Raw genomic sequence first — 12,558 nt, forward strand, 5'->3', positions numbered from 1 at the left:
TTCTTAATAAATAAATGAAGTTGTCAAATCCACACATATCTAACTGATATAATGCAATGATATATATTCCATCATTAAAAAAATGATATACATTATATTATACAACATATGTAACAGGGACATGAAAAATAGTACAAATAATGTCTGATTTTAACAAAAAATACTCCACAGATCCACATCCTCTCTGGTCAGATGATTCATTGATCATCAGAGATCAAACAGTGAATCTCTCACAAATCCAACGCAAAGTGAACAGCACAAAAAGACGATAAAATCCATGTCCAATGTTGAACACATTTTTATTAATTATAAACAGTTTCATTTATATAAAACCAGACACAAAAGACTGAAATGAAATCACTTTGAATTCAAAAAAATTATGTAAACTGTAAAATAAAAGTAAAAGCTCACAGCAGACGTCCAACTGCAAATGAATCTGTATTTCCCACTCACTCACACACACACGCCCACACACACATCTGACCACTGAGAATAAATGAGAATCGCAGAACCAATGAATGCATCAGAGGAGACATGAATGAGAACAAACTTAAATCAGAAAGGATTAGGGAAGCACATGAGAAATTAGGTTTTGAGGACTTCAGGACATCAATCACCGCAGTCTGATGTTAAACAGAACCACTGCACACACCTCAACAAAAATAACCGTTAAAACACGTCCCCTGCAGCGTTAATGCTGGCATGTGTGTGTGCGGGTTTCTTTCGTGCATAAATATATGTATATGTGTGTGTGTGTGTGTGTGTGTGTTCGAACTCGGTAGGCAGCTGACAGAATTCCCTTTTCTTTGGCGTGTTGGTCAATCCCAAAATATTAGCGCTCTGGATGAAATGCGAACATTAAAACAAATAAAATGAACAATAGCAATAACTTAAATAAAAGTGCTTAAAAAACTATTTGTTTGGAGCCCTTTCATTAAAACAAAAGTCAGAGAGCGCACCAGGATGCCCAATGCGGTAAGACCGGAAAATTTCATAACAATAATTAGAATAAGAGTCACAAATCAGGATGGAGAGTGACGGGCTCAGAAACACCTCGTCCAGAATTCACCACCATCCCAAACACAGCCGCACTCAAGATCCCGGCCACACGGATGCAGCCTCGCAGTCCGTCTCGGCGGCGCCAGATTCTGACTGTTCTCTCCGCCGTCTTTCCATCTCCCACTCCACGAAGGAGTCGAACAGGCTGGGCCAGGCCTCATCCTCACTGTAGTTGCTGAGGTCCTGGCCAATGCTCTGCGTGAAGTTCAGAAACATGTTCCAGGTGTCGCGAGAGACGCCGCGCACGGCGCAGGGATTCTCCGACAGGAAGTCTAGCCAGTGCTCCAGCAGCGGCGGCATGTCCAGTGTGAAGACGAGCCGCCACAGCGCGATGGCGATGGAGCGCTGCAGAGAGCGCTGGCCCTGCTCGGCGTCCAGCCCGAACTGGAAGGTGAAGCGGTAGAGATCTTTGAAACTCTCTTCTCCACGGGACTCCTCTAGCAGCATGGAGAACCGAGAGCAGATCCCCGGGATACTGTCGGCCTGGATCGCCTTACAGCCATCCACAAACTCCCTCCTGAGACACACAAATGCAAAACATGTTAGGCTGGGATTTTAAAGTTGACGTTTGCAACACATTTTACTTCTTTAATGTTGCGGATTTACAGTGGAAACCATATTCAACAGGGCAGGGTTTGTTCAGAATTTAATTGATAATGAATCCTGATACAAAACAATTATAATTGGAATATTATATATATATATATATATATATATATATATATATATATATATATATATATACACACACACACACACACACACACACACACACAGTATCTCACAAAAGTGAGTACACCCCTCACATTTCGGCAACCATTTTAGTATATCTTCTCAAGAGCATTGTTAATCCTTTTGATCTTTTATTTTAAAAATGAACAAAAATCTAACCTTTCATTGGAGAATAAGAATTTAAAATGGGGGGAAATATTATGAAATAAATGTTTTTCTCTAATACACATTGGCCACAATTAACGGCACCTTTTTATTCAATAGTTTTTGAAACCTCCATTTGTCAGTTTATCAGCTATAAATGTTCTCCTATAATGCCTGATGAGGTTAGAGAACACCTGACAAGAGATCAGAGACCATTCCTTCATCCAGAATCACTCCAGATCCTTCAGATTCACAGCTCCATGACGGTGCTTCTTCTCTTCAGTTCACCTCACTCATTTTCTACAGGGTTCAGGTCAGAGGACTGGAATGGCCAGCAGAAGCTTGGTTTTGTGTTGTTTTTGAGGTTTGTGTTTGGATTGTTGTCCGGTTGGAAGATCCAAACATGACCCATTATAAGATTTCTAATAGAATCAGTCACTTATTGATTTTTTATCTGTTGGTATTTGATAGAATCCATGATGCCATGCGTCTAAACAAGATGTCCAGGACCTCCAGCAGAAATATAGGCCCACAACATCACAAATACAGCAGTATATTTCATTGTACACATGGGGTACCTTTTATCCCTGTGTTCACCAAACCCATCTTGAGTGTTTGCTGCTAAAAAGCTCTTTTTTTAGTTTCATCTGACCATAGAAGCCAGTCCCATTTGAAGTGCCAGTCCTGTCTGATAACTGAATATGCTGGAGATTGTTTTTGGATGAGCTAGGAGAATTTTTCTTGAAACCCTCCCGAACAACATGTGGTGATGTAGGAGCTGTTTGACCATTTTTTTTAAGGCTTTCTGACCCCGAGACTCAACTATTTTCTGCAATTCTCCAGCTGTGGTCCTTGGAGAGTCTTTAGCCACTCAAACTCTCCTCCTCACCGTGCATTAGGACGATTTAGACACACGTCTTCCAGGCAGTTTCATAACATTTTATGTTGATTGGAAATTCTTAATTATTGCCCTGATGGTGGAAATGGGGATTTTCACTGCTCTAGCTCTTTTCTTAAAGCCACTTCACTAATTTGTGAAGCTCAGTTATCTTTTGCTGCACATCAGAAATATATTCTTTGGTTTTTCTCATTGTGACGGATGATTAAGGGAATTTGGGCTTTGTTTTCCCTGCTATTTATATTTCTGTGAAACAGGAAGCCATGGCTGGATAATTTCATGTTCATAATCACCCTGGAGTGCTCAAGATTGTGAATATGAATGGGAATATACTTCAGAGATATTTTACTCATAAGAATTTTCTAGGGGTGCCAATAATTGTGTCCAACGTGTATTTGAGAAAAACATTTATTTCATAATGATATCCCCCCCCCATTTTAAATTCTCATTATCCAATGAAAGGTTAGATTTTTGCGCATTTTGTTAAATGAAAGATCAAAAGGATTAATGCAGATTAATTTTCACTGCCTTCTTTGATCATATTTACTAAGGGTGCCGATATTTCTGGCCATGACTCTGTGTGTGTGCATATACATATATATATATATATATATATATATGCGTGTGTGTGTGTGTGTGTGTATATATATATATACAGTTGAAGTAAAAACTTTACATACACCTTTCAGAATCTGCAAAATGTTAATTATTTTACCAAAATAAGAGGGATCATACAAAATGCATGTTATTGTTTGTTTATTTAGTACTGACCTGAATAAGATATTTCACATAAAAAATGTTTAGATAGTCCACAAGAGAAAATAGTTGAATTTATAAAAATGACCCCATTCAAAAGATTACATACACTTGATTCTTAATACTGTGTTGTTACCAGAACGATCCAAAGCTGTGTTTTTTTTGTTTAGTGATAGTTGTGCATGAGTCCCTTGTTTGTCCTGAACAGTTGAACTGTGAATACACCACAGGCTGAAGGAAATGTTAAGTCTGTACAGTAAAGGTCACAGCTGAAAAATTAATGAATACGGAACCTGATTTTGTGCAGGTGAGATGAGTAAATGCATGTTCACATTTAGTCTAGAACTACAGTAAATATCATGGTCAGAGCACACATAACACCTCCGTTACTCCTGATTTCTCTCAACACGAGGACAGCAGAGCTGTCAGTCAATAAATGGGAAAACAAAGTAACTGACGTTACTTTTTTGAAAAAGGAACTCTTGATATTTTCTTTTAAAAAGAAAAATTAAAAAGAAATGCATAACTTTTCTAGTTGCTTGAATAAAAGTAATCTGTTTACATAACTTGAATGACTTATTATGCATTACCCCAACACTGAATACTAAAGTCCGCATGAACCGAAAGTTGCTGCCGACTTTATTTCAGTGTAGTGACATTTCCAGCTGAATTGAAATATTGAATAGAAGGCGGGGCTTTATTTTAGCGCTCCTCCTCTCGGTCTCTCACTAAAGGCTGGAGGGGTGTGGTTCGCCCAAGCCGTCGAGCTGACGTCAGAGAAGGAACGCCATCCCACAGTGGAAGCAGATGGTCAGATTTTCATTAAAGATTATCAAGACAAACAATTGTTTTCAGAGAATTAACTTGCACAGATTAATTGTTCACCTTGAGACTAACAATGTGCACTAACAAATTAATGTACATTTTGATTTCATGCGGACTTTAAAGCCAAATAAATAATGGGAAAACAAAAACAACTGCCAAACACTCGACTGCAAACAGCGTCATTGCAACACTTAGAAACTCGCAAAGATTGCTTCATCGCGTCAGTTTCTGGAGGAACTGCAGTGACTAATGATCACTCACTCCACCGCTATTCAACAAGAACACTGGGAAAACACATTTTTTACTTTTTTCCCCTTTGAACTTAACTTTTACTTTTTCCATCTTTTCCCTCAGACCCTTATAATATCCACATTGATATGCTGTAGAACTCTATTCAGAATGCAATATAAGTGTATTATGGTACAATAATTAAATTTTGACTGTTGAATGATGAAAGAACCGTTACAAATGATGATTCATGTCACTTCCAGGTCTTCTGTTGCACATTAAACGGAAGATCAAGCTCTGTGCATTGCATTGTGGGATACGGTAATCAACTGCACAGTATAAATACTGAAAGATACCCTCCATAGCGTAAAAACATAGTACACACAAACAAATAATGTGCTTCACCTGCCATCTTGGATGAATTTTATTATGAAGCTCAAAGTTCAATAAAGTTTTTTAAAGAAATTAATACTTTTATTCATGAAGGATGCATTAAAATGATCAAAAGTGTCAGTAAAAACATTTATAATGATACAAAAATTATTTTTTTATTTCAAATAAATGCTGTTCTTTTCAATTTTCCATTCAAAGAATCCTGAAAGTGACAACATATCACCGTTTCCACAAAGATATGAAGCTGCAATGATATAAAACTGTTTTCCACATTGACAATAATCATAAATGTTTCTTCAGCAGCAAATCAGCATAGAATTATTTCTGAAGGATCACGTGACACTGAAGACAGGAGTAATGATGCTGAAAATTCAGCTTTGATCAGAGAAATAAATTACATTTTAAAATATATTCAAATGGAAAACAGATTTTAAATTGCTATTTCACATTTTTACTGTATTTTTTATCAAATAAATGCAACCTGGGTGATAAGACACTTCTTTCAAAAACATTAAAAAGATCTTACCCCAAACCCAAACTTTTGAACCGTGGCCTATAATAAATTCAAACACTCTTGAAACTCACCTTGTAAACTTGCACATGGTAGCAGCCTGGAACTTCCACGCCAGCACCAGCACTTTGAACTCGGCCGGATCCACGCACAGATCGTTGCAGAAGCGCTCCATCCCCTCCTCCAGGATGGCATCCTCATGCTCATCCTTATAACACAAGAACAGCTCGTCGATCCGAGCGAGTGACACTCCTTCCCCGTCCTGCGCACCCTGCTCCCGCCGCACGTCTGCGGAGACGGCCGGAGCCGTGGTGCCCTCCACTGTCACCTCGCACACTTTGGTGCCATTGAATATGACGTCGGTGGAGGACTTGGCCACTTCCTCCTTGTGCGCTCCGCCCGTACCGCCGCCGCCTTTTTTACTGTGCGATTTCCCAGCATCCTTTTCACCACTTTTACTGCCCAGAGAGGATGTGGGGTTTTTACATTTAGTCACACACTGCCCCATGTCTCTCTCGCTCTCGTTCCCGTATTGGTGGTCCCGCCCGCGTCTCCTCTCGGAGGTCTTCCCTCAGGTCCAGACGGCCCCTGCTAGACGCCGCTGCTCTGGCTGATGGACAGCAGTCACCATGCCCTAAAGATTCATTACAGAGAATCAAACAGTGAGTCACTTTAATGCATCACTCAAATTTGGGACTTATGACTTTAATGACTTTGTGACTTTTTGTCTTAAGTCACTGGTGTATATTTGTAGCAATAGGCAAAATATACATTGTATGGGTCAAAATGATCTAATTTTCTTTATGCCAAAAATCATTAGAATATTAAGTAAAGATCATATTTGGTAAATTTCTACTGTAAATACATCAAAACTTTATTTTTGATTAGTAATATGCATTGCTAAGAACTTCATTTGAACAACTTTAAAGGAGATTTTCTCAATATTTAGATTTTTTTGCACCCTCAGATTCTAGATTTTCAAATAGTTGCTTCTCGGCCAAATATTGTCCAATCCCAGGGGTCGGCAACCCCTCTTTCATCCCTCTGCGGTGGCTCCCTGTAGCGTGGGTGTCCCCCCGACTTTTAATACAACCTAAACTCTTCCCCTGTACTTTTTCTTGGTCAAGTGTGTTAAAGTAGAGGTTTTCAAGGGCCAATGTGAATAAATCTAGATTTAAATGAAAAGAGAAAAGATAGTCACGTCATTTTGGATATGTTTCATTCGTTTCCGGACTCATATGAGAAGTAATAGTAACTCTTGACAGGCATCCTGCTATCGCTGCAGCTAAGCTGAATAACACGCATAAAACTTAACTGATGAAACGTGAAGACGATATGGTTTGTATGTTTTCAAGTCTTCTCCAGGTAATAAATATGAATTATACAGTAGTAATTGACAGCATGAATTACAGTACAGAAGCTATAAAATATATGTCCTGCCTTATTCTGTGATAAAAAATGGAAAAGTGTTTGTAGTAGGCCTATATATACTCATTGTACAATCATAACCATAAAATTGTCATTAGTAAAATATTTATAAAAAATATTATAGAAGACAAATTGTTTATTGTCCAGCAGTGTATTTTATTTCTTAGCCAATTAAAAGAGAGATTTTTTTGGTCAATCATACACACATAAATATTAATAATAATAATTATGATTATTATTCCTACATTTGACATTAATGTCCCCCTCACTTCTGAAATGATTGCTACTGCCCTGCCCTGTAACATAACTGAATATAAAACTTTAGCTATATGCTGTGTTATCTTTATTTGGGGATCAAATATTTTGTGAATTTTATTCTGTGGGAAAGAGGCCAAAATGGCTCATTTGACGTTGAAGGTTGCAGACCCCTGTCCTATTACCTAACAAACCATACATCAACGGAAAGCTTATTTATTCATATATATAGCTTTCATATGATGTATAAATCTCAATTTTAAAAAATTGACCCTTATGACTGGTTTTGTGGTCCAGGGTCACATATGAAGTACGGTTTTCGGCTGTCCCGGACGAAAGATTGGCATTGTGGCGATTTCTGTGAACGTGGCTCCTAAACGGTGGTCCTGTGTCGTACAGTGAGAGAGAGAGTATTTCAAAGACGGCCGTCGTCAAAGATAGCCTTCGATCAGAGGCGTATTTTTACTTTACTCAAGTAAATTTAAAAAGTACCTGGAAAGTATTTGGAAAACTTTACTTCACTACATTCCAAAGTATCATTTCATACTTTTTACTGCACTACATTTCATAAATTAAAGTTTTTTTTACTTTTAATACTTAAGAACATTAAAAATGTAGTACTTTCTTGAACAAGTAAATCTTTGAATTACTTTTGCTTGAGTAAAAGAAAGAAAGTAATAGATTTCTAATGTAATTAAGTATTAATTGATATTTAATATGAAACACAGTGCAGTAAAAAGTACTATATTATGCTTTGGAATGTTGTGAAGTACAGTTTTCTAAAAAAAAAACCCCACTCTGATAAACTACAGACAGTACTTCACTACCGTCCGCCTCTGCCTACGATACAGCAAGATCATCGCACATTGTGTTTGCTGCTACGATCCACATTTACTGACCAACCAATAAAGACATGAAATCAACGCGACATGGCGCTAAAACATAAAACTGCTTACCTCAAACTCCCTTCCTCTTTCGGCGTGTCCACTTTTCTCAGCACACATAAAAACTACAACTGCTAAAGCGCATGCTGATGACGTTTTATTCTTCTATAGTAACGTGCATCTTTAAGTCAATAGGTGTCATCGTCGTACAGTCTACACACATCGTAGCCAAGTTTATTAGATCCATGTCGCACAGTGTGATCTGCAATGATCGTACAGGATTGCTAAAATCGTGCAGTGTGCCTCTGGCTTTAATTTTGCTGAGTGTAAATGTCAAAGAAAGAACGTCAAGAGACTGAAGGTTTTCACAACCCTTTTCATCCCACTTCCACAGAACAATGATGATCAGATGAATCTATATTGCACGTATATTGTTCCTCTTTTCGAAGACACAAACACAAAGTACCCTAGATGAACCTGAGCTTCACTTCCTTCCACAGAGCGTTGCCGTATCTCACTGCGGTTAACAATCCCTGTTCTTGAACTGTTTTCTTAACTTGTGATTTTTTTTTAAATTCTGCTTTTCTTTTTGGAAAAGCAGATATTGAATAGTCTTGTATGAATCTTATCCGGCCAAACAAAGAAAACCAGTAATACTATGTGTGGTAAACTGCACCCTGCCAGTGAATCAGAGGCAGGGCAGGACGTTAACTAACCAGTGTGGTGAAATCCATTCATTGTGGTTGCTGAACTAGTAATCAGTGTATGATGGCATGTGTAGTGATTCTCGCAGCCTCCGCTCCTCCCGCATTCTGATTGGCTACATGATAACATGAACTCATAAATGCTTCCACCACGACGGGAGCAAACGTACTGATAAACTGTGTTACTAGGCCGGGGCGAGTTGCACAGACCTGGCTAAACATCAGGGGATCCCATCTGAAGTTCTCAGAATAACACATTTATAATGAGCCGTTTGTGTCTCCAGAGGAATGAGAACAATGCGTGTCCATAATTCATCATGTGGGTTTCTGGCCTTTGTTTATGTGTTCAATATTAAATAAAAACATTAAATAAAAAAACAAATTAAAAAAATTCTCTCAAGCACAGAAGAGCCGTGAGACACCGTTTACTTATGAGCAACATTATGTTATGCCTTTGAAACATAAATAAATGAACAAAACCATGTAATTGTAACAAACTACAGAATGTATCAAATATGAATTATTGCCGTAATCAGACAAGTGAGGAATCCAATACAAAGATTCTCGACGATGTGCTGTCAAATTACAACCTTTACCTAACAATGTCCTTTAGCTGTGACAGTATGTTATACATACTATAATTATTATATAATTAGAATGGGAGATATATCTAATTTACAATTATAAGATAAATTATTTGAAGTTATAAAGTAGAATATTTACTTTAAATCAATCATTAATAATAATAATAATGTAAATATAATAATGTATATTTGTTTTTTATCTATTTTATAAAGAATTAGAGAGATTACATATTAATAATTATGTTTATTTTTTGTAATTACATTTTTTTTTTTGCAATGAATATACATATATGAGAGACTATTTACAAAATTATGGAATATTATAGAGTACAATCAATATTCATACAATACTATTATTGTAATTAATTAGATTTTTTAATTGATTTTATACAGAATTTAAATAGAGCGAGAGCATTTTAAAAGAGGATATTTACAAAATTACACAATTTTACCTTCTACCTTTGCCTCACATTAATAATTATTAATGGTAATTATGTATTATATTTATACAGAATAAATGTAGACAAGAGAGACTATTTACAAAATTATAAAGCCGAATATTCACTTAATTTCATTTATTTTATATAGAATGCAAATATAGAAGTAATGTAAACAAGCAGAACGTTTTATGAGAGAATACATACAATATTATAAAGTAGACTATTTACATTATATAAATAATTCTTAATTATAATTTTATATACATCACAAATAAAGGACATTGTTATTCTTAAAACACAGCGGTCTTGAGCTGCTGCTCCATATTAAAAATATCAAAGACAGAAATGTTCATTAAAACCTTTAATCTAAGTGAAGCGTCACCCTTGGTGACATGTAAGTTAACCTTAACAGCTGGTCTCTATGGATGCTGTGACATACACCGCAACGTTGCATTGACCAATCAGCATCTATCAGCAGAATAATGAGCGGTGAGGTGAGCAGAACGGGCTCAGAGCGACGGCATCACCATGGATCAGGACACACACATGTGGTGTAGTAGTGTGGCACGCACTGACTCACCCAAATCCTTGAGCACTGAACCGACGTGTCATCTGAGGAAACTCCATGGAGACGGCCGGAACATCCGCTAGCCTGAGCACAAGCAGACCAAAGAGCCATTACAAAATGATACAGCACACAGAAATATCACACACCACCATTTGCAGCATCTACACAACACACCTCAGTCCTCCGACACACTTTCACACACTCGATCACAAGACTGGAAACTGTTTCCTCACGCTCAACAACACAATACCCGCGAGGTAACCTAAATAAAACAGGGTAGATGGGAGCTGGGTTACATTAGAGGTGTTGGATTGCTGTTGTGACCATGCCATGATTAAATGTATAACCCCACAGGGGTCATCGTCACAGCAACGCACACCTGACGAGGATGTGGCCAGCAGCTGGGGTCAAAGGTCAAGAGCGAGAACAAATTCACATTTGTAGGTTGATAATCAACACCCAATAGCATCCGCAGCCTAATTTACTTCCATTATGTGCTGCATTATCCAAAAATATACTAATAGCAGAATCAGATAAAGCAGGTAAGGTATGCAGTGTTATTGATGCAATGGCCCCCCAAATATCATTATTCTGCAATTTGCACTATGAGAAAATATTATACATTTTTAAAACCTTATTTATATATCTTCTATTACAACGATTTATTATAGTACTGTAAAATTTAATTTACTCATTCATCTAATATTTTAATCTAATTTTTATTTACAGATTTAAATCTTATATATTTTATTTATTTATTTTTATTTTAATCTAATTTTTATTTACAGATTTAAATCTTATATATTTTAATTATTTATTTTTATTTTAATCTAATGTTTATTAATTTCAATAAAAATGTTCCATTGGTTTATAATTTATCCTTTTTAATTTAATTTGAATCTTTTTATTATTTATCTAGTTAAATTACACTACTTCAGTTACATTCATAAATTTCTTTCAAATTAAATATTTTCTCTTCCCCCAGAGTCCAGTTTAAAAACCCCTGCCCTAAGGTTCTTCAAAGAATACCATGGTTAAACACTGTAAAACACGGTACTTCTTTGTTAGCGAGAATAACGCATGTTTAATATCAATTCAGGACAGTTTTATTACATTAAATGTCATTTTTTTTACATAAACGACATTATGACAGTCATGTTCACTTCATATAGACTATTATTTATGAAATAGACAGATGCTGTCAGCATTTTTTGCCCATCACAGGCATCTAAATTATACATACACCATTTTTAAGCCATCTATATGCAGCATTTTTAGGATATTTGATTCCTATAATGCTGCGTTTGTAAGCAACTCACTAGATTTGAGCCACAGCTAGAGTCTCTATCGGTATAAATGAGAAACTTTCCCTTTAAATTACGATTAAATGTCCGTCTGTATAGTAAAAACAACAAATATTCGACATAAATGAGCTCTAGAATCATACTGATAGTTGTGATATATTAATATGTGACTGTATTTGAGCACTGAAGAAGTGAACGAGACAGTTAAAGTGTTTTAAAGAGCTGATATCATGTTAGCATCTTAGCTGGTTAGCTTCAGATGATGAGGATGGTTCATTTATACACACTAAGCTTCATTTAAACTCTAAAATTGGTCGATTCTGGACAGAAAGGCAGCAGAGATGTGATGTGAAGGTGTTTTGTGTTGATTTACCTGTGGAAAGATGATGAAATGGATCGGAATCGGCGCATCCCTGCTGTCATGCTAAAGCTAAAGCTAATCCCCCCTCCAGCCGAGCCGGTGTTACGGTTTAACTGGTTTCCGTGTTATCTGGTGACCAGCTTCCTGGTTCAGGTCCTTCGCTCCAGATGTGATGGACGACCGCAGCAGATTCGCCGATTCTGAAATCACAAACTGACGTGATATTAAGCTGTCTTAATATACACTTGCTCATTACACGATTTTGGCATTCTTGTAATAATTACAAATTAATTTTATGATCGCCCGTAGCGGCTGAATTACTGAAAAAAAATAAAAAAAATAAAAGTGTGTTTGGCATGGGTTTTGAAAATAGTTGCGCTGGGAGACGCCAGCAAAAAAATAAAAAAAAATAAAAAAAATAAAATAAAATAAAAAACACACACACACACCCTACAGAGCTGAGACAGGTCATCTGTGTAAGAAA

General features: G+C 36.7%; 1 protein-coding gene and 1 gene segment (V, D, J or C); one reads left to right on the forward strand and one right to left on the reverse strand.

Annotated features, from left to right (window-relative positions):
- Nucleotides 1–12,558, forward strand: part of LOC306863410 (Ig kappa chain V-III region MOPC 63-like) — a 773,265-nt gene that overhangs the window by 60,530 nt on the left and 700,177 nt on the right.
- Nucleotides 276–12,274, reverse strand: LOC306863407 (DCN1-like protein 3). Of its 2 annotated transcripts, XM_079406741.1 has the most exons (4): nt 12,087–12,274; nt 10,422–10,493; nt 5,621–6,180; nt 282–1,576 (listed from the first exon to the last, which is right to left on the reverse strand). In XM_079406741.1, the coding sequence occupies exons 3-4, from the start codon at nt 6,052–6,054 to the stop codon at nt 1,093–1,095; spliced, it is 918 nt and encodes a 305-aa protein (XP_079262867.1). In that variant the 5' UTR covers nt 6,055–6,180; nt 10,422–10,493; nt 12,087–12,274; the 3' UTR covers nt 282–1,092. The 2 variants fall into 2 exon arrangements, with proteins under 2 accessions (XP_079262868.1, XP_079262867.1); XM_079406742.1 differs by lacking the exons at nt 10,422–10,493; nt 12,087–12,274 and adding an exon at nt 8,186–8,441 and having other exon boundaries at nt 276–1,576.

The sequence above is a fragment of the Barbus barbus genome (assembly GCF_936440315.1).
Source record: "Barbus barbus genome assembly, chromosome: 44".
Taxonomy (NCBI): domain Eukaryota; kingdom Metazoa; phylum Chordata; class Actinopteri; order Cypriniformes; family Cyprinidae; genus Barbus; species Barbus barbus.

Coding starts and splice junctions, on each gene's coding strand:
- LOC306863407 (XM_079406742.1), bottom strand. CDS start 6,054: ATGGGGCAGTGTGTGACTAAATGTAAAAACCCCACATCCTCTCTGGGC. Junction 1,577..5,620: donor ACCATGTGCAAGTTTACAAG/GTGAGTTTCAAG, acceptor TGTGTGTCTCAG/GAGGGAGTTTGTGGATGGCT.